We start from the raw sequence: 21,792 nt of genomic DNA, 5'->3' as shown, positions 1-21,792 counted from the left end.
GGGGCGTCCCCTTTCTCTTACCTCCGACGCCTCAGCGACTGCACGGAAAGATTAGGGTTGGGGTTAAGGTTCATCAGATTGAAATTCATCAGATTCAAACAGTATTTCTGGAATGCTTTCCTTCCAAGCCTATAGAAGGATGTCGGCTCTAGTCTACGGAAGCCGAAAATCAGGAGCCTGGTAGTACTTTTTCAGACGTTAAAAGACATACACGTTCCTTAGCTGTAGCCCACTTCACCCAGGCGCTCAGAAAAGCGCATACTGACTTTTAATGAGACGTGTTAGTACAAAAAGGTGCTAGGAGACCCCTGATTTCCCCCTAAAGCGGAGCTCGGGCGTTGTTATTATTTCCCTCTTCCAGGCCGGAAGGCGGGGCGCTCCCTTGACATTTATCCTCCCCTGAAATTAATTCGAATTTGCCCTTTCTTCATTCGTCCAGCTCTTTCAGCCTGGAGGCGTTGACTTCATCGACCGACCGTACCTGACTGATGTAGGTGAAACTGTCTGTGTGCTTCCGTGCGAATGCAAGATGCCACACGTTTCCCTCGGCGATTCCATAAAGCAAGAATTTCTCTTTGCCAGAAATGCCGTTCTCTCCCAACCACGTCGAATCTGGCCCAATCTCGTTTATGTGTGATGCGCTTGCTTGGCTTTTCCTGCTCTCAAACTCCCGAACGGAGCTCCCAGTTCTACTCAGGACGAAAGAGGACTCGCTTGCCTTCTCTGACCCACAACTCTGTTTGTCCTGAAACAGACAGGAAGAGGCAGATGAAGAAGAAGAAGAAGAAGAAGAAGAAGAAGAAGAAGAAGAAGAAGAAGAAGAAGAAGAAGAAGAAGAAGAAGAAGAAGAAGAAGAAGAAGAAGAAGAAGAAGAAGAAGAAGAAGAAGAAGAAGAAGAAGAAGAAGAAGAAGAAGAAGAAGAAGAAGAAGAAGAAGAAGAAGAAGAAGAAGAAGAAGAAGAAGAAGAAGAAGAAGAAGAAGAAGAAGAAGAAGAAGAAGAAGAAGAAGAAGAAGAAGAAGAAGAAGAAGAAGAAGAAGAAGAAGAAGCAGCAGCTACAGGGGTTCTTTTAGAAATACGGAGTTTGTTTACAAGTTCAGTCTGAAGTTTAATTGGAAAAACGCTTCCTTTCTGTGGGATCGGAAGAGAGTGGTTGGGAGAAGTAAATAAATTGGAGTGAAAGTGAGGGAAAGGGGAAGGGAAGGGAAGGGAAGGGAAGGGAAGGGAAGGGAAGGAAGGAAGGAAGGAAGGAAGGAAGGAAGGAAGGAAGGAAGGAAGGAAGGAAGGAAGGAAGGAAGGATATTTCTAGTACAGCACTTAGTGCCAACTCTTTCTATTATATATATTTTTTAAAGCACCGGTTTAATCTCCATATTTCCGTTTCCCTTTGTATAGCCCCGAACGATGAAAAGGGGGCATATTCTGGGGCCAGTCACTCGAACTCTGAACTAACCAACTGAGAACCTAGATCACCTTCAGGGGTTGCCCAGTTTAACCATTCATTATCTGAGTGAGCAAAACAACCGCGAAGTTCATTTCGGCCCATTTTGGTCAAAAACGAAGCCCTTGCGCACCGGATCGCGTTCCGGGTTGGGACGAGTTGCCTTGCACCTCTGACCCGAAAGCCCCCATCCCCCACCCCGGTGCACTCGAACCCTCCGCAGAGACGGCCTCTTCCTCTCTCTTCTCAGAGCGGTGAGGCTTCACTTGCCAGAGACTGCGACGAACCCGCAAAGGAAGAATTTCGGGGGCGGCGTGGTTTTGTGGCGCCCTCGTTCGTGGGGAGAGCTCGAACGAGCCGGGCCGTTGATGGACGCTGCAATCCGGAGACTCGCGGGACTCCTCCTGGCTCTTGCGAAATCCAGGAACTGGATCCTGCGACTGTCTCGTGAAGGACAGCAGATTGGGATCAAAAGGCCACAGCCGGGTGGAAATGGCGATGGAGGCTGCGGCTTTTGGCTGCTCTGACCCAGCCCTTGGGCAATTTGCTGGCACCCAGTTGGCTACACTGCCTCGATCCTAATCCGGATTTCTCCCGCAGCAAGGCCCTTTCCGCTTCTTTGGCAGGGCTTATTTCCTTCCTCATCCACCGTAAACCGGTTCGGCTGCAGTCCAAGAAACACACTGATCTGGGATTAGACCCCCCCTTTGATTTAGAGAAAATTACATCAGGGAAGACTCTTGAACATCTCCCACCCACTCACCCACCCACCCTCGTATATAAACTGTACAGGCTTAATCTCATGCCGGACAACAAGTGCCACCAAAATCAATATATAATTTACTTTCTAAGTAGCATGACAAACGGCTAGGCTAAGTTTAAGGTGCTTCTGATAGAAATTGCTAAGCACATTGATTTGTGCTTTAGATTGTAAGCCGCCCTGAGTCTTCGGAGAAGGGCGGGATATAAATGGGATTAAAATAATAATAATAACCGGAAGTCTTCAGAAGGCGACGCCACTTCTTTCCCTCCAGGTTAAATTCAGTTGTAATTAAACTGCCCAGACCTGTTAATACGTTTTAAAATTCCGGCTCCGTAATAAACGGGGGGGGGGGGGGGCGCAAGAAAAATCTTACTTTCCGTCATGTTTCAACTATCAAGAAGTAATAAAGCATAGCTAATTTACTGCAGAGGCCAAACGGCCATTGGAGTCGTTAGGGGGCTCAAAGGACTCCGGGTTTCTCCTAAATCTATCCTCCTGATTAGCTGAAATTGAAATTCCATACCTGCTTTTAAACTGGTTTCATTCCAGTTTATGTCTATGGAGATTCTCAGTCATCCGGGTCATGGTCAGAGTTGAAGAAGCTTCTTGGACGAGAAGCGAAACGTCTTCAAAGGAAAAACAGACAAACAAGGAAGTCCTCGTGAAAAAGTTTCCTTCCAGTGTTAATCTCCACGTATTTAGGATCCAGCCTCTCTTATCCGCACATAGATAAATCTAGGTCACCACATCGTGCTAGCCCCATTCTCGTGCCCGATGTTGTGGTGGAGTTTGTTTGCCTCCACACTCTGGAAGAAGACCGAAAGAGTGACAGGAGGTATGGGAGCAGGCAGTGGGGGGGGAGGGGGGGAGATAAAGAAGCGCCCCAGAGGGCATCAATCCCATCCCTTTGTGACGAAGATTGAAATACCCAAGATTAAACTCAGAATAAATTAATTGTATTTGCAGCGTAAGGAAAGAAAGGATGAGATCCATTAATAAGTGGGGAAAGTATAAGTAGTAAGTGTCAATGGAAATTCTTAGTCATGGTTGTCCCAAAGGTGCTTTCTCGGGAGGCAACTGGACTTTCTGGTTTTTCTTTGAAGACCACTTTGAAGACAGCTGGCCATCTGCACTACTCAGGTGACCCCCGAGGACACAGGTAAACCTCCAAATGGTCTCAAGGACTAGGAGGCAAACGACCAGCTGTCTGCAAGGAATATATAAATCCTTCCATTCCCCACCATCCAGTCAGAGCTGAAGAAGCTTCTGGGATGAGAAGCAAAACGACTTCAAAGAAAAACAAGACAGCCCAGTTGCCACCTGGAAAAAAAAACCACCTTTGGGTATAAGAAGTTAAGGACTACCAAATCCGAGCAGCAAAAAGACGGTGCGACCGCTTGGTGGCAGCAGAGAGAAAACGAAAACCTTTTGCTGTCACCTACCGGTCGCCCCCGGTTTTTTTTTCTTTTGAGGCCAAATGTTCTCCAGCCGGCAGTGGCGGGCAAGCCTTTATCCTCCGAGTGACAATGTTTGAATTCAATTCCCAGAGAGTGGATTAGAAATGAAGGTGGATTCAATGGCGGAGAGGGACGGGCTTCTTTATGCTGCAAGTCTGAGTGGCCGAAGATCGAAGGAACCGATAGACGTCCTGACTGTGTGAGAAAACACACACCCGCACACACGTAGACTCGGCCCTTAACTGGCGGTCGCTCCGCGTTACTTTCCCCCACCCGCGCCGCCTTCACGGAGCATAAAATAAATTGTCTGTAAAAGGTTGCTGGGGAAATGTTTTGGGCACCGGGGGGGGGCTGGAGGGGGGGTGGCGAATGCCTTTTTGCTCGTGAACCTTCGCCGGGAGTGCAAGGCGCCCTTTTGCCAAGGAAGCGGGGCCTCGTTGAAAGCCAGCAAAAAGGTTACCTGGAGAAGGAAGGGCCACTGACGCCACTCGAGAAGCAGGCTCCGGGACAGCGAGCGAGTTTAAAATTGGGGATGGGGCGTTGCGGGTGGTGGTGGGTGGCTGGGATATTTTTCCGGAGATTTCTAGCCACCCTTTGGTCCTCCGCGGGCTTGGTGGCTTCCCACTCAGAATTCTTTCAGAATAGAATAATTCCCAGGGTGGCTGTGTGTGGGGGTGGGTGGGGTGGGTGGGGGTTGGGGGGTGGAAGGGGGTGGAAGATTCCGCCTGGGCCCCCACAGCAAGTGGATACAGAGACAGGCACGCGAGCGCGCATCCGCCCCCCGGACAATAATCTTCAGTTGTGTCCTAAACCTTGTCTTGAGCTTCGTCGTATTTTCTTAGCGGATTTTTTTTTAGGTACAATCAAGCCATTTTCGGGGGGGGGGGGGCTTTTTTTTCTTCTTCTAGCGACAGAGGGGCGGGTGATCTGGAAGAAGCTGTCGACGCCTGTTCAGTTAATTTAGCTTTACTTTGTCTAATTACCGGCCTAGCTTAGGGAAAGGAGTCCGGCTCAGGACGGTAAACTGACACTGGGGCTCGGTGGGTGGTATAAGCCTGGCGGAGGGTCGATGATGGAAAAAGCCTGCTTCCACTCAGCTCCTCCAGGTCACTGTCTGAAAGCGGCAATGGCAGCACCAGCCGCCGCCCCTCCCCTGGCTTCCCCGCCCCCTTTCCCGCGCCCCCCCCCCGCACCACCACCCCCGAGCACCTCGGAGCAGCACCACCAACGCTGCGGCTTAAGGCTCACCCAGAGATCCAGCTGGCCTCCGGAGCTTCAGCTGCACGTGTGCAGGCGCGGGAGATTTGAAGGATCCCTGGATCCTCCTCGATTGAGGAGCAGGTTGGCAACGTCACTCGAAAGCAGGCCGAGAGGGGAGCCGGCTCCTTTTTGGGGGGCCTCCGTCCCTATCTGAAAGGAGCAACGTTTGGGAACCTCTCTAACCCCTGGGAATGTTGGTTGGTTAGATTTCTATCTTGGGTTGCCCGGAGGGTCGTTTTATCCTCTTCCCAACATCCCTGTTGGCCTCGGGACCATCCAGTACGTTGCCGTGGCTGGTAGGAGCCTGGCTTTCCTCCGTCCTGGGTCAATACCCAGTCCAATTCCCCACATCGGAGCGCTTTGGCGATGGAATCCGTTCCCAACTTGATGAAATAATCAAAGACTTTCAACCCTCCATGACCCTGACTTCTAGGGTTGGAAAGGCCAGACCTGAGTTGCTCAAAGTGCTAGGATCTCTCATCTTCAGCTTCAAACCTGATTGGTTTCCTTTGGTTTGGCTTCGTCCTCAGAGCTGAGAGGATTTGGTTTGGAGGTGAGAGGCGTGAAGATTTAAAAGTTCAAATCCATCTTTGGACCCATTCCATGGGGGAAACCATAATCTGGTCACTTCAGACTGGGTTGTGTTGTAAAATGGAGCTCTTTGGGTCTATCAGATTCAGTACAATGAAATGCCCCAGAATCTTTTCAAGTGGATCTTCCATAGAAAATCATTATTTGTGAAATGCCCTTCCCTTACAAATGTTTCCAGTGCCAACTACAGAAGGACTGAATCTCCATTTCTAATATTAACTTTATGCAGAAGGGGGGGGGGGAAAGAACACAGAAGACATGTAGGATTCTAGAAGACACTTAAATAACCTTTTCAGTTCAGGGCAAATCGCTAGAAAGCCTCAGTTTCCTATCTGTGAAATTGCAGTAATGGTCTTGCCTTCCCAGGATTTGCCCCAGGATGACTGGGAACCCTGTGTACATGTGTGCGCACACGTGCACGGCCTTTGAAAAATGATTGGGGAAATAAATGGTGAGCAGAAATGGGAAACAGGTGGTCCAGGGTTTCTTGCCTTGAAAGAAAAGGAATGCGGGAGTTTAGGGAGTGGGGGGGGGGGAACCTCCACATTTCCAACCTTTCTAAAGAAATGAATTTGTTCCGAGGGCTGACCTCCCCTCCAAATAGATTCACTGCTTTCAGTCCAAAGAAGAATCACTGGCGGCCCCAGATGCTAAAAGTGCACCTGCGGGGTTAAGTGGGCCCTCACACCCGAGGCCGTTTGTATCCAAGGTGAAAGTTTTCCAGGTTCATTTCTGCCTTCCGCTAAGAGGTAACCAGTACTTCAGGATAGGGGGGGGGGGGCTACGCATCTGCAAATCTGCCCCTGGCTGAAAGTTAAAGGCGACCATCCAGCACCATTTGGCTTCTGAAGGGGGGTCTAGCGCTGCACCTCGTCCAGATGTGTCAGATTTATTGCCAAGGATCTAGAAGGAGAAGAAGCCCCACCGGATTGCCGAGTGCCTTCGCTCCATCTTAGACTGCATTGTCAAAGCCCCGGGGGGGGGGAAGGCGCTGGTGACCCGAGTGGTGACACTCTCCAAAGGAGCACAAATGTCTCCGCTCGGGAAAGCGAATCCTTCCAAACAAGTCAATTCCGCAATGCTGGCACCGAGGCGGTGCCAAGCGAAAGGAAAGGAGATGGCAAAAACACGTTACCTTGGGAGCCCAGTGCCAGGCGTGTGGCTGGGAGACTCGCAACTGTCTAAGGGCAAGTTGATGGATGGCGCAATTGCGTGTACAGAAGATGGCAGCCAGAGGGATCTGGAGCCTCCGCGGGGGAGCCCGCAGGCCTGGAGGCGGGGGTGGACAGAAGCCAGCTGGAGTGGAGACGAGACCGCCCGCCCGCCTCGCCTCTCTTCTCCTCTTCCTTCGGCCTGAGTTGTGGGATAAATTCAGCGGAGCAGGAGGGGGAAAGGGAGGGGAAGGAGAAGGGATTTCCCTCCCTCTCTTTTCCTTCTGCGCCACCTCCCTCCCCCCTTCTCCCCCCCCCCCCGCTTCCCCAGGCGATAGCCCTCCGCAGATTTTGTTTGGCCGCACTGCCTTAAACGCAAAAGCGGCGCAGGGGTTGGATGGATTTCCACTTCTTTAAAGGCTTCGGGAGGCCACCAGGCAGGGGGCAGAGAGCGGAGTCCGGGAGAACTGAAGGCTCCTGAGCCGGGGGAGGAGGAGGAGGAGGAGGAGGAGGAGGAGGAGGAGGAGGAGGAGGAGGAGGAGGAGGAGGAGGAGGAGGAGGAGGAGGAGGAGGAGGAGGAGGAGGAGAAAGAGAAGGAGGGGGTCAGACGGGAGAGGGAGAGGGAGAGGAAGGAGGGAGGGAGGGAGGGAAGGGGCGCTGGGCTTGTGTGAAAGAGCGAGCGAGCGAGCGAGACCGGGAGCGAGTGAAAAGCTTGCGCAAGGGAGGAGGCAGAGATGTTCAGGGCGCCGCTGCCAGACCGTTGAGGAGGTGGACCAGGAGGAGCAGCCTCCATGAGCTCCGAGATCGGGGCCCCGGTGCCTCGCAGCCCGGCCTTGATGAACCAGCCGCCGCCGCCGCTGCCTCCCTCCGCCCTGGAGACGTCCAGCACCGGCAGCAGCACCTCTACAACCCCCGGCGGAGGAGGAGGAGGAGGCGGCGGAGGCGGCAGCCACTCCGGCGGCTGCGCTTCCTCGTCCGCGCCCTCCAAAACCAAGAAGGCCAGCTCGGGACTGCGGCGTCCGGAGAAGCCGCCTTACTCGTACATCGCGCTGATCGTGATGGCCATCCAGAGCTCGCCTTCCAAGCGGCTGACGCTGAGCGAGATCTACCAGTTCCTGCAGGCCCGCTTCCCCTTCTTCCGCGGCGCCTACCAAGGCTGGAAGAACTCGGTGCGGCACAACCTCTCCCTCAACGAGTGCTTCATCAAGCTCCCCAAAGGGCTGGGCCGGCCGGGCAAGGGCCACTACTGGACCATCGACCCGGCCAGCGAGTTCATGTTCGAGGAAGGCTCTTTCCGACGACGCCCGCGGGGCTTCCGAAGGAAGTGCCAGGCGCTCAAGCCCACCATGTATCACCGCATGGTGAACGGGCTGAGCTTCCTCCCGCAGGGCTTCGACTTCCAGGCGCCCCCGGCCGCGCCTCTGGGCTGCCACCCCAGCGGCTACAACCCCCTGGACGTGATGCAGGCTGGCGCTGCCTACGACGCCCACCACGTCCCGCACATGTCGCCTAACCCGGGCTCCACGTACATGGCCAGCTGCCCGGTGCCGTCCAACGGGCCGGACTACGGGCCGGACAGCAGCAGCAGCCCGGTGCCTTCTTCACCTGCCATGGCCAGCGCCATCGAGTGCCACTCGCCCTACGGCAGCCCTGCCGGACACTGGACTGCCTCCGCCGCCTCGCCCTATCTCAAGCAGCAGGCCCTGCAGCCGCCGCCGCCGCCTGCCGCCGCCTCCGCCCCGGCCGGCATCCACTCGGGAATGGCCTCCTACTCGCTGGAGCAGAGCTACCTGCACCAAAACGGCAGGGAAGACCTCTCAGGTACCTCGGCCGCCCCGTCCCTCCCTCCCTCCCTCCTTCTCACCCTCTCTCTGCCCCGAAGCGAGTTGCTTCGTTTTCCGAGGCTGAACCAGGCCTCTTTCCTGGGAACCTGGGAAGAAACCACCAGCCCCCCCGCGGAAGGTTTTTCCCGAGTCAGATTCGCTTCTCAGGCGGGCAGAAATCAAAGGCGTGCGCATACTTTGAAGCCCCGAGGCTAAGCTCGCTGAATTGAAAGGATTCTGTGGAACAATTTATCCGCGAGTCAATTTTGCCTTGCCCCCCCACCCCTCCGCCCCAAGCAATGGGAACGGCTGGTTCCGTGGGATCAGTCTGACCCTCTGGAGCCCAGAAGGACAGCCCTCCCTTCCCTTCCCTTCCCTTCCCTTCCCTTCCCTGCTCCTAGTTCCAGGCATCCACAGTTACGTTTGGAAATTTGCGACTTTAAATGGCCATCTTATAGTTGGTCCTATCCTGTTGAGAAAAAAATTGAGTTTGAAGTCCATAGCCCGCAATCTGTTGTGTGCAGGGTATTCTCGGCGTACTAACTTGGCAGCCAGCGTCACTTATATATAGGGGGTACTTTAAGTCAGAGGGTGTAAAATTCGGCAGTTGTGGGTGTTTGTATACTCACTGTGTATAGATTGAAGAATTGCACTCTGGAAGGGGATAGAGAGAAGGAAGTGAGTCGCTTCTAAAACGAGTCCTAACGTGGGATGGTGGGGTGGGGGGGAGAAGGAAAGAGAGGAATCTGAGAGTATCTGGCTGCGATCCTAATCAAACTTACTGGTGCTCAGAATCGCAGCCAGATCGGGACCTTGGATAGGAACGTTGGATTTGTATATGCTGCCCTTTAGTATTTTATCTAGATTCTTTTTACTGCGTTCGAGTAATTGACTTGATAGGGCTGTGTGTGTGTGTGTGTGTGTGTGTGTGTGTGTGTCTGTTCAAGGGGAACTGCGTGGTTTCTCACACCTCAAAGTGACATTTAGGGTACATTTCTTTTTTTTAAAAAAACAACCCCAAATCACAAAATTTTCTCCTGAGTGCTGAAGAGGGGAAGAAACACACAGATTTCCCCCCCCCCGCCCTGCTCAAGTTAAGTTGTAGCTGTCAGATAACAAGCCGGGAAGGTCCTTCTCCAGTACAGATGTTTTCAGAGAAAACACCAGCTTTGGTGTAAGAAAGCAAAGGCTTTCCGGGGGAGGGGGAATGGGGCGAAAGGAACAGGCCGATTGTTGCGGAGAGTAGAACTGGGTTAAGGAGAGAATATACATCTGCAGTCTAGCCTCGAGGCATCTTGGGATTTTCAAGATCAGTCTGGAATTCCATTGTTAGTTACCTCGTTCCACCCTGGATCCAAATCTTAAGTTCATTAACCACCCCTTGGCGACGACGAGGTCGTCGCATCCAGCAGCTTCTCCACACGAAAGTGCCAGAGCGAGGCGATGTTTATTAGATGCAATTCTCCCCACTGTTCCTGGCACCCACACTCCCATCCCAGAGCGAAAAGACGCCTGCAGTTTGGACAAGTCTTAAAGGCTGCCGTTCCGAGCACCTGGTGTTTCTTAACCTCCCCCGGGGACCGTGCCAAGCTCCTCAGCCGCCTCTTCAGGCAAGGCTGAATGGCCGAGGTAAAACACACACACACGCACACGCGCACACACACACACACACACGAGAGAAACTGAATGCGGCCCGACGACTTCTCATTCAACGCTGTTCTTCCCAGTAAACCTGGGTAGGAAAGCGTGCTGCGAGATTCCCTTTGTCAGTAAGGGATAAAGAGGCCGAGACGGGGAAAAAAAAACAGGCGGGATGCACACACGCGGGGAGAGAGAGATGCAGACGCCGGGAGTTAATAAATCATGAAGGATTCCGCCCCAGGTCCCTTGGAGTGAGTGGCTGTTGCGTCTGGGTTGTTTAAGGTTGCCATCCTGCGGACGTCTGCGCCGAAGGAGGCTTCCAAATAGCGGCGAAGTAGGCTTTTTAAACTCCTGACTCTCGGGGATCGGTACACGTCGGGATCGTGTTGTTTCTGTTCCCTCTGAAATCACCCCTCAGTCAGCCTTCCCTTGCTTCCCAGGCTGTGTGTTCCTACGTAGATAGCGCTCAAGCTTTACTATATTTCCCCCGGCAGAATTTTGCTTGGTTGAACAATCTTTTCTCTCCCTTCCCCAGAGGGAGAAACCGCTAAATTTCTTGTGTATGCTTTTTTTAAAAAAATAAAAATAAAAATAAAAAAATAAATACTCTGTGTTGTGCCGGGCTAATTGAAAAAAGGGAGGGGGGAGGAAATTGCGACGCGTTCTGCAGATGTTATAGGAGAAGGAGCCGAGGTGTTGTTGTTGTTGTTTTTCCCGCATTTTCTTCCAAAATACAAAAGAAGGTGCTCGGGTTATTACTATAACTGGAAAGAACTGCCGAGATCTTCTCTTCGCAATATGTTGCTTTTTTTTTAAATGGCCTTGAAAAATGTGAGAGGAAGAATGAGAGAGAGAGGAGAGAAAATAAGGCTCCGAAATGGGTAAAAGATGTTGAGCTGGGATTGGGAGGGGAGGAGGAGGAGGAGGAGATGGATTCTCCAAATAACCTTTTTTAAACGTGGGTCTCGGAGGTTAACTAAACAAAGACAGTCTGGGCTGGACCACACCGAAGGGGACTGGAGCTTGACTTAACCCAGATGAGAGCGAGGTCTTGTTCAATTTTATGGGAATTTCAACAAGTAACAAATGCAGACGACCTTGTCCACGGCTTGGGTTTTCTCCTCGGCGACCTGCTGTCAATCAGCTGGCAGAAGCCTTTCCTGCAACTGCCCTCCCGATCTCAGCGCATTTGTTTTTAACTGGGGGGTGGGGGGTTGAAAACCATCCGTTCCTGAAAGATCTTTCTTAAAACTGATGTAATAACAACAAGGTTGATATTAACAACAACAGCAGAAGCGACAGGGTAGAATTGGAATACGATTTTTAAGGCAGGAGCCTGAAAAACATTCTTTTTTCTTCTTCTTCTTCCTGGCTCTTTCCGTGCAGTTCGTAGTGCCTCAGTTCTGCAGAGCTAAATATAATTGCGATTGTTGACTTTAATGAACACACACAAACAAAATGCTCCGACCCGAATTGTACATGAACTGCAGCTGCTGAGTAAAAATGCGATTTCTCTTCCTCCGCACCTTCCTAAGTACCAAGATTTCGATTCTCTCCTTTTTCTTGATCATTAAAGGGCCGCAATCAGAATAACCTCACCAATTCGTGACTGGGCACCTCTCCTTAAGGAGCAGACGGAGTTGTAGTCCGATCCCTAACCTGGTTTAACCACCCTGCAACCGGCCTCAAACTCTGGATAAGCCTTCTCATTCCTGATGGCTTCTACACCGGCCGAGTTGCTGCTTATCTCTGGGCTCCTCAGATGTAACAGAGGGGATAAGATAAGATTTCAGTATTTACTCCGAGTTGAGCCTCGTGGTCTTCACGAGGTTTGCTCTCCGAGAAATGAGCACTAGCTCAGGAGCTTAATAAAAGCTTTTTCCACGAGGCACGATTGCTCCAGAGATACTCAGAAAGGGATTCCCTGAGATCACTTATAGATCCTCCAAAATAAGCCCTGTATCCATCCCTAAGAAGTCACGGACCCCAGAGTTTTCCTATTTCCTATTTTTAAACATAGATTTCTTGTGTGTGTGTGTGCGCGCGCGCGCGCGAGCATGTGTGTATTTAGGGGAGGAAATCTACCCTGCTTAACCTGAAGTGTGAACTCTTGAGTGTGAACTCTTTTACTTAGATAAGATGTAATGGATTTCCCACCCCTCCCCCCAAATTCGGGTAACCTTTTAACTGAGTAATTCTCAGACGAAGTGATCTTTTTAATTATCCTAGCCGGCTTTCCTAAGACAACTAATGCCTACATATAATAAGAAAGCAAAAGATCAACATTCTTTCAGAGTTAGCAGCCACAACCTTGTGGTTCCTGTCGACTGGAAACCTCAACCTCGCGGTGTCCCGAAGGTGCTTTCAAAAAAGCAAGCGGACTTTCTTGATTATTATTATTATTTTTCTTGAAGACGACGGGCGTTCTAGATTCTGTGTAGTGGAATCTCCTGAAGGGCTACTAAGAAAAGAAAAGGGGGGGGGAGAAAGAAAAGAAAAAAGGAGTCCTATTTAAACCAACGAGGCTTTCCAAAAGACTGGGATCGTTAAAAGCGAGGGCAGGATTTGGGAGTGTGGAGCTGACAGGGCTCTGCAAAAAAAGCCATAGGTGAAAGGTCGCATGGGAAGGGTCCGGAGCGGAGGAGATCTGCCTAGGAAAGAACCAGTTCCCAGCCTCAAGGCCTACCGCCCTGGAGAAGACAAGAGAGATCCCTGTCACCCAGTTTCCAAACTCTTGACTATGGGATCGAAATCAGCCGTTCGGAAAATTCGCACTGGACATTTCGCCATTTCGAGCCCTAGGTGGGCCATTTTCTAGGCTGGAGGGGAATTTACCACACACACGCCCTCTCTTTCTCCCCCAATTGCGAGCCTTACAGCAAACCACCCATCGTTTTTTTTTTAAGTGCGATCTAGTTGGTAAAACTTCCACCCTCACCTCTAGAATTGTTAGCCCTGAGGAAGGCCGAGCAAGGCTGGAACCAGAGACCCCGTTTTTTCCGGAGGCTTAGAGAGGTCGGGGGGGGGGGAGGAGGAAGAAAGGGAGAGTTGGGCGGGTTATTTATTTATGTATTTATTTATTTATTTATTTATTTATTTATTTATTTATTTATTTATTTATTTATTTATTTATTTATTTATTTATTTATTTGGCACACCCTTAATCCAAGCCGAACTATTTAAATCAGAGTTGCTTGCGGGCTTGCCTAGGAGCCTAGAAAGGCGGGGGGCGGAAATCCAGGGAAGCGGTTGCTTTGAGAAAATGGGCTGAGCAAAAGGACCGGATCCGGAGCACAGAAGAGGCGGAACAGAGGAACGTGTGTGTGTGTGTGTGTGTGTGTGTGTGTGTGTGTGTGAGAGAGAGAGAGAGAGAGAGAGAGAGAGAGAGAGAGAGAGAGAGAGAGAGAGAGAGAGAGAGAGAGAGAGAGAGAGAGAGAGAGAGAGAGAGAGAGAGAGAGAGAGAGAGAGAGAGAGAGAGAGAGAGAGAGAGAGAGATTCAACCGTTACTTGACCTGACTGGACACCGGTTAGGAACAATGGAGAACAGGTTTTGGAAAGCATCATGTGGCCTTCTCGAAACGCTGCAAAATCTCAGCTGAAGCACTGGGGGAGCCACGGCGAATCGGAGGAAGGAGAGAATGTCAGTTTGACTCTTCGGATCTCTTTAGGTCTGAAAGGAAAGGAGAAAGGCAAAACTCCGGTCTTCCCCGCAGGCCGTATTGATTGTCCGTATTGATGGTTGGATGGATGGATGGGCTACCCTTCGCAAGCTCTCAGAAACTCGTTTTACTTTCTAGGGCGTATCTCCCCCACCCCCCCACCCCCGGCCACTCAGCTGAAACCATTTCCGGCCCTTTCTACTGGTAATCCGTAGCTGATTACAAAGACTCGACCCCCGTCGCTTTCCAGCTCCCAGGAGCTTAGATGCTCAACCGTTGGGTGAGAGAACAGAAGAACCTGGAAGATGCCTAGAAATTCACGTCTCTGGCCAGCTAAAATATCATGCCTCTCTACCGAGGCCGAATTCCATCCCCAAATAGAGCCAGGCAACCTATATAATACACCCTTTGCCTTTTGGGAAGCCAGTCGCCTTTGGCTCCACTAAGACTGGCCGCCAGGTTAAAAAGCGCAAGGCGGCCCGCGTCGCCGAGCCTTTGGGGTCTCCCAGGCTTTTGCCAGGGAAAGAAAGAAGAGAAAAGAAGAGAAAAAGGAAAGGAAGGAAGGAAAGGAATAAAGAAAGGAAAAGAGAGAGAGAGAGAGAGAGAGAGAGAGAGAGAGAGAGAGAGAGAGAGAGAGAGAGAGAGAGAGAGAGAGAGAGAGAGAGAGAGAGAGAGAGAGAGAGAGAGAGAGAGAGAGAGAAAGAAAGAAAGAAAGAAAGAAAGAAAGAAAGAAAGAAAGAAAGAAAGAAAGAAAGAAAGAAAGAAAGAAAGAAAGAAAGAAAGGAAAGCAGACGGAAATCAAGGATTCCCTGTGGGATTCAAGAACAGGAGCCTGTGGATGCGTCCCCTTAGCAGAACAAGCCAGGTCGTTAAATTTCATTGTAAGGAAATCTATACCGCAAACGCCCGTGTGTGTGTGTGTGTGTGTGTGCGCGCGCGCGCGCGCTAAAATCAGGAAGTAGGGCTTTGTTTGTGCCTTTGTTTACTCCCCCCCTCCCCCAAGCCTTCGCTTGGTTGATCGCTCGGAGCTGATCTCTGGACACCAGAGATCCTGCGCTAGCTAGCGAAGTGTTCCTTGAAGGAAATCCATCCAAGCTGCGTTGACCTCGAATACCCTGGCTCGAAAAATGAGAGGCTCTGGTTATAAGCAGAAGCAGCACCAGTGCAAAATCCGGGTGCTGTTAATACCCCACGAACACAAGTGGTAACCGGAGCCTATCTTGAAATCAGGATTTGAGAGGGGGTGGGGTGGGGTGGGGAAGGGAGGAAGTGTAGAGATCAGCCGAATGCGCGAGAGATTTATTTACTTTTATAATAAGACCTTTAAGCCTGAAATAATCTCCCTAAAAGGAAATGGGGTCCTTTCTTGAAAATCCGCTTTAAACCCTGCACCTTTTCTTCCAAATGATTGATCAGAATTCTGCTGCTTGGTGTCCAACTTTTTGTTTTCATTTCGGGCTGTTTGGTTTCTTCTTATTCCTTCCCTTTTGCAACTCGCTTTAGGACCAGCCAAAAAAAAAAGTGGTTCTGGAGGCCATAAAGAAATAAATAACTCCCAGGTCCTTCACTGAATACACTCACCGTTCCTGCAGGCCAAGGTGGAAGTATCTGATTCTGTCTTTCTCCCAATCTGGAGAGGAGAAAAACCTTTCAAATGGCCCAAATTGAGCTTTGGTGGGGGGGGAAGAGGGGGGGGCTTCAACATCTTGCTTTTTAGAATCTGGATCCCATCTTAAATTCTTCGTTTTTGTATATTTTTATTTTTTTATTTTATTTTAATTCCATTTATATCCCGCCCTTCTCCGAAGACTCAGGGCGGCTTACAAGCTTAGCAGTAGCCTTCATTCTATGTATATGCCTGCTTATTAGGGCTTTCACACACACCCCAAGCGGCATTATTACAAAGTCAGCTTAATTGCCCCCAACAATCTGGGTCCTCATTTTACCTACCTGGGAAGGATGGAAGGCTGAGTCAACCTTGAATTTGCTGCATAGAAACAAAACACACACACAGCTTTGTTGGGTACCTGTGTGCACATGTGTATACGTAAGTAAAAAAAAAAGTAAATAAATTCAGGCAGGAAAGAAACAGCTCATCTTAAATTGCATCCCTGCTCTGTCTGAGAGTCCCTTACTGATAACACTGTTCTAAGACTTACTTCTGAATAGACATTATTGATAGGGTGGCCTCGTGGCTCTGAATCCAAGTTGCCCATACCCACGTTAAGCATCCGTGTTGGGCGATTTCATAAAAAAGAGAGCTTCCATTTAAGGAGAAAGAATGGCGAACTGTGGGCACAGCCTTTGATCAAGGAAGGAAACGTCCTTGATTGTTAAAGCGGATAGCTTTCCAACAGAAAGCTTAAGGCTGCCTTGTGGCTGCAAACAGGCCAGACAGAACTAGAAGGGCCAAGTGGAGAAATAAGAAATAAGGCCACGCTTTGAAGGGAAAAGGCACATAGGTTTGCATTTGGACTGGAAGTTTGTATGCAGCTGAACTTCCTTGGAACTTCCTTTGGATGAAGTCCCAGCTCTAAAATTAGCCAGCTGGAACCAGGAGATATTTCGAGCAGCCAGACTGGTCCTTTGTGCTCCAAGTGATTCAGGCAATGGGTGCAAGCGGGATTCCACCCAGTTGCCGCACAGCCATTGAAACATCTCCTACTTTTCCCACTTGCCTGGCATACGAATGTAGAACTACTATAATGATTGTCATGCCCTTGGCCTTTTTTAAAAAAAATAAAATAAAAAATAAAATTGAATGAAACGGAATGCCTCTATGAATTTACCTTGGCTTCACCCACTTGAACTCGATGGAGTTTACTTGTGTAAACAGGATCCAAATAAAGCACGCACGCTCTCTCTCGGCAGGGGTTTCTGTAACTGCGTAACCCTCCAGAGGTGTCAGAACTACAAGTTCCATCATTCCAAGCCAGCCAAGCCATCTACTTGGAGATGAATTGGGATTCAGGGATGGGTTCCCAAGATAACAAGGCCAGGTCACCTATTGTAGTGGTTAAAGGCATCGGAGCAGAAGCTAGGCGAAATGGAGTTCTAGTCTTGGTGGAGCAGTGGGCTAATGCCTCCTTAAGTAACACCAGCTGCCTGCAATTAGTGCAGGTTCGCATCCCACCAGGCTCAAGGTTGACTCAGCCTTCCATCCTTCCGAGGTAGGTAAAATGAGGACCCAGATTGTTGGGGGCAATTAAGCTGACTTTGTAATAATGCCGCTTGGGGGTGTGTGTGTGAAAGCCCTAATAAGCAGGCATATACATAGAATGAAGGCTACTGCTAAGCTTGTAAGCCGCCCTGAGTCTTCGGAAAAGGGCGGGATATAAATGGAATTAAATTAAAATTAGTCCAGTCTCAGGCATGGAAGCCAACTGGATGATTCCGGGCCAGCCAGGCACTCCATCTCAGCTTGTAGGAAGAAAGCAACTGGCAAACCTCTTCCAGAAACCTTGAGGCCTCCTTCCAGGAGAGGTCAGAGCAAGAAGCCCAGGGCTTTCCTAGGAATAAACAGATGGTGAGCTGCCCCCACCCCAGGAAATCAGGGCAGCTGACTTCCAGTTCAAGATTCCCTTTGGCGAGTTTCATGGCTCCTCTTGAGTTTGGGGGCTTTCTGAAAACCTTCTGCTCAGAGGTTTGTGGCAAATGTTTTAACTTCAGCCAAGGCCTGTGGCGCTGTAGTGGAAAACAAAAAAAGGAAGGCGAGTGGAGGAGTGGAGCGCGGAAACATTTTAGTTTCTCCATCCCACTGTGTCTTCTTACCAGCATTGTCTGCCCCTAAGCCACTCATGCTGCTCTTTTCAAATGCTGTTTAACTTACCACCGGTATGTTTGTAGCCTGCTCACTCCTCTCTCCCCGGTGTGAAATTTGGAGTGGTTAACTAGTACAGAAGGAAATAAATTTTGCTCTCCGTTTCCCTCATTATTGTTACCTTGAGCGGCAAGCATGGGGGATTTTGCTGGCCACGAGAAAACAAAGGGATGTTTAGCCCACTGCCTTTTGGTGGGGTTCATTTTAATTTTATTTTAAGTAAAACAGACAGCAAAGTCCAAATGCCTCTGACTGATTGGTTGATTGATTGGGCCTTTGATTGGCTTGACTCTCCTCCCAGCCAGCCTGCTTAAAGGCTGAATGGAGGCCTGAGGGCAGAATTCAAGAAATTGGAGGTGTTGGGTTACATTTTTTGATTGGTGACCTCTTCACTGTAATGAAGAGCAGGCCAGCCGGCCGGCCAGCCAACCCTGCCCTGCCATGCCATGGCCAGGAGTAATGTTCCATTCACTTTTAGTACTCAGCTTTTGCCCCCTATCAAAGTCCTCTCCTGCCAAGTAGTGCCAGTGAGGGGCTGATGCAGGGAAGTGAGAGAAAAGCGATAGAGGTGCTGAACAACGAGTGGGGAAACTCTGGTTCAACTCCACCCCAAGCACCTGGCGGGGGGGGGGGGGCAGTGGGTGACTTCGGGCCAGTCATTCTCATTCAGCCCAGCCTATCTCATAGGACTGTTGTACGGAAAAATGAAGGGAGGATTGCTATGCATGCAGTCTTGATCTACAGAAAGAAGCCAGGAGTGTAAATCTAACCCTACAAAGTAAACAGGTCTTTTGGTGAGAGAGAGACAGAGAGAGAGAGAGACAGACAGAGAGAGAGACAGAGAGAGAGACAGAGAGAGAGAGAGAGAGAGAGAGACAGAGAGAGACAGAGAGAGACAGAGAGACAGACAGAGAGACAGAGAGACAGAGAGACAGAGACAGAGAGAGAGAGACAGAGAGAGACAGAGAGAGAGAGAGAGAGAGAGAGAGACAGAGAGAGAGAGAGAGAGAGAGAGAGTGTTTGGTGAGCTGTAAAGGCATTGGGCTAGAACTGGGAGACAGGCACAAAGCCAGCTGGATGCTCTTGGGCCAGTCATTCACTCTCAGCCATAGGAAGTAAGGCTTGGTTCTCAACCCAGAGTCGGCCACAGGCCCCTGGAGGGGGGGAGGGGCACAATGTCATCACAGGGTCTCCTTGAAGGGACACCCCCCCCGGGGGGGGTTCCTCGAAGGCTAGAAGAAATGTTATGCTTTAAATCTTGAATTAAGCCTTGGGTGTCTGTAGCCATAAAATGTATTTAAAGGGCAGTGGCGTAGCGTGGGGGGTGCAGGGGGGGCTGGCCACACCGGGTGCAACATCTGGGGGGGCGCATTAGATGCATTTTACTTTAATTACATCAGTATTTTCATAACAAACAATACATGTGCTTAGGGGGTAAGGTTTCTTTAACTAATCTAGTGGAAGAGACTCGAGTGCTAAAATCCACGGGTTAGGGGGCGCAAATTACTTGCCTTGCCCCGGGTGCTGACAACCCACGCTACGCCACTGTTAAAGGGGTCTCCCCTCCCCCTCCGGTGAAGAAAAGGTTGAGAATTTAGTAAGCAACGACAAACTGTTTCCAAAATCTTGCCAAAAAAACTGCAGGGATTTTGAACAGGCAGGTGCCAGGAGTCAAGGGTTGATTCCAAGACGCGCGCGCACACACACCCAAAAACATTAGGCAGAAATTGGTTCAAGGGGAGTCAGAAAAGATTGCTCGCCAAATATGTTGAGGGTATGGCTGGTGGCGCCTACCTGAATCCCCCATTCAAGCTGGCAGAGTTCTGTTACAATTAGAAGTTCGGGGAGCAAAGGAGGTAATTGGCAAAGGTTTGGTTCAGAGCTAATCCGGTTCTGAAGGTGGGTTTTGGACGTTTTGAGGGACACGAGCCAACACAGAGCAGTGAGTGGCCCTCAGACTCCGGGGATCTTTCTCCAAAAGTGAAGACCTGGAAGTGGGGGGGGGGTGTCCGTCTCCTGTCCTTTACCTTAAAAATTCCCATCTCTCCATTTTACACCAGGACAGCTGTCCCCATCTCCCTGTTTCCCCTTCCCTTCCCCGAACTTGTCCTTGGACTCGCCTTTTCTTTCTCTCTCCGCAGTGGGCCTGCCTCGGTACCAGCACCACCCCAGCCCAGTCTGCGACCGGAAGGATTTCGTCCTCAATTTCAACGGCATCTCGTCCTTCCACCCATCAGCCAGCAGCTCTTACTATCACCACCACCACCACCACCACCACCAAACCGTCTGCCAAGACATCAAGCCCTGTGTGATGTAAACGCGGACTCCGAAGGCGGAGCGGAAGGAGCCAAGCAGCCCGGCCGGACGCAAGTGGAGGGCGGTGGGTGGCTGCAAGAGGCGCTCCGAGATCCAGCGGGGGGGGGGGGGCGGGAAGGACACGGAATAACCCCCCCCCCACGGCCCCGGCTCCCTAACCCGAGGAAGGCGGGCGCCCAATGGAAGCACTTCTCTCTTGCGGAACTCGCGCAGCGCGATCCTCCGCAGTCGAAACCAGAGCTTCGTTCCAGCCGGGCCCCGTTTAACGCCTGATTTTTTTCCCCTCCTCCTGGTCCTTTCAAGTGAAGCCTCCCTGTCATCCGCGGACTGATGCCTTGCAGAAGAGCAAAGGCGGAGGGGTGGGGATCCCCTCAGAGAACCCCTCTGTGCCCTCTCCAGGGGAGGGGGCCAACCCCATACAGGATTGCTGCCTTACCTTAGACGCGTTCACAATTGCACAGGAGGGCGGGCTGTTTTTTTTCCCCCTTCTGGCTTCCTCCTCGCAGTCAGCTCCAGGGGGATGGTGGGCGCCGAATTTTGAGGCTGCTGTTAGTAGACCCCCAGCCCGAAAGAGCTCCCGAGGTGCTTTCTTTCTTTCTTTCTTTCTTTCTTTCTTTCTTTCTTTCTTTCTTTCTTTCTTTCTTTCTTTCTTTCTCTCTCTCTCTCTCTCTCTCTCTCTCTCTCTCTCTCTCTCTCTCTCTCTCTCTCTCTCTCTCTCTCTCTCTCTCTCTCTCTCTCTCTCTCTCTCTCTCTCTCTCCCCCCCCCAGGAAGGAAATGCCTGTTTAGGATCGGGCTGCGGACTCCCTGAGCCTTCTTTGGGGGGGGCCCCCGCACACCTTTCTTCCGCCCCGGGTCCTCCGGAGAAGTTAGGTCACGATTCCCATCCTCTTTATTTTATAAGATGATGGGAGCTGTAGTTCTAGTCCTCCAGAGAGGATTCCGGGTGTGTGTGTGTGTGTGCGAAGGAGGCTGTGATTTCCGCAGCTCCCTAATTAAGGCTGCCCCTATATTCTTTTGCAAGCCCCGCGTTTTCGAAAGACCAAGCGCATCGCGTTTTTTGGTTTTCATTTAATTTTACGGCTAGGTGTTTTATTTAAAAGCAACATTTTTTTAAAAAAAAAAAAAGGTTGGATTCGGACTCGACACAAACCTTCCGAAAATCGATAGGCGTTTAAGATTGGAAGCCCGTTTCATTTCGTGGGAATGGTTCCAAGGATGAGTCAGTTGGGGGCCAACCAAACCTTAACATTTTTTTTTTTGACAAGCAGCAGCCGCGCTGGTTGGAGGTTCCCCCTCTTTTTTTCCACGACGCGACCCTTTGTTATTTTTATTTTTCTATATATTAAAAAAAAGATGTTTAAAGCCGAAATGGCTCCAGGTGTAACTCAAAACGATCTCAGCCGCTTGCGCTCGACTTCGTCTGTTCTCATTTCATTTAGCACCGCACGGAGCCGAGGTCGTTTATTGGATAAACCTCATTTAGAGAAAGGCACACTTAGAGAAAGGCAAATAAGAATCGAAAGATTTCTAGCGGCGGCAGCGGCCACCGGCGACTTAGAGCGGTCAGGCCATGGCTGGCGCTGTAAGAAGCTCCTGTGAGGGCACCCTGCACCGGTGCTTTTGTCAATTTTGTTCCTCCAGGCCTTCCTGTCCTCTACCATCTTCTGGAGTCCATCTAAGCTCACGCCTACTGCTTCAGTGACTCCATCCAGCCACCTCATTCTCTGTCGTCCCCTTCTTCTCTTGCCCTCAATCTTTCCCAGCATGAGGCTCTTCTCCAGTGAGTCCTTCCTTCTCATGCGGTGGCCCCAAAGTATTTGAGATTCAGCTCCTTCCTCCGTGTAAAGATCTCTTAAGAAGAGAGATCTGAG

General features: G+C 50.6%; 1 protein-coding gene across 1 annotated transcript; it reads left to right on the top strand.

Moving 5' to 3' along the window:
- Window positions 1-7,452: 7,452 nt before the first annotated feature.
- FOXF2 (forkhead box F2) lies at window positions 7,453-19,921 on the top strand (the record flags this gene model as incomplete). Its single annotated transcript, XM_081325935.1, has 2 exons — window positions 7,453-8,482; window positions 19,746-19,921. The coding sequence occupies 2 exons, from the start codon at window positions 7,453-7,455 to the stop codon at window positions 19,919-19,921; spliced, it is 1,206 nt and encodes a 401-aa protein (XP_081182061.1).
- Between the last annotated feature and the right edge of the window lie 1,871 nt (window positions 19,922-21,792).

Source organism: Vipera berus, assembly GCF_964194415.1.
Source record: "Vipera berus genome assembly, chromosome: 3".
Classification (NCBI taxonomy): domain Eukaryota; kingdom Metazoa; phylum Chordata; class Lepidosauria; order Squamata; family Viperidae; genus Vipera; species Vipera berus.
This window is presented reverse-complemented; position numbering and strand designations above follow the sequence as displayed.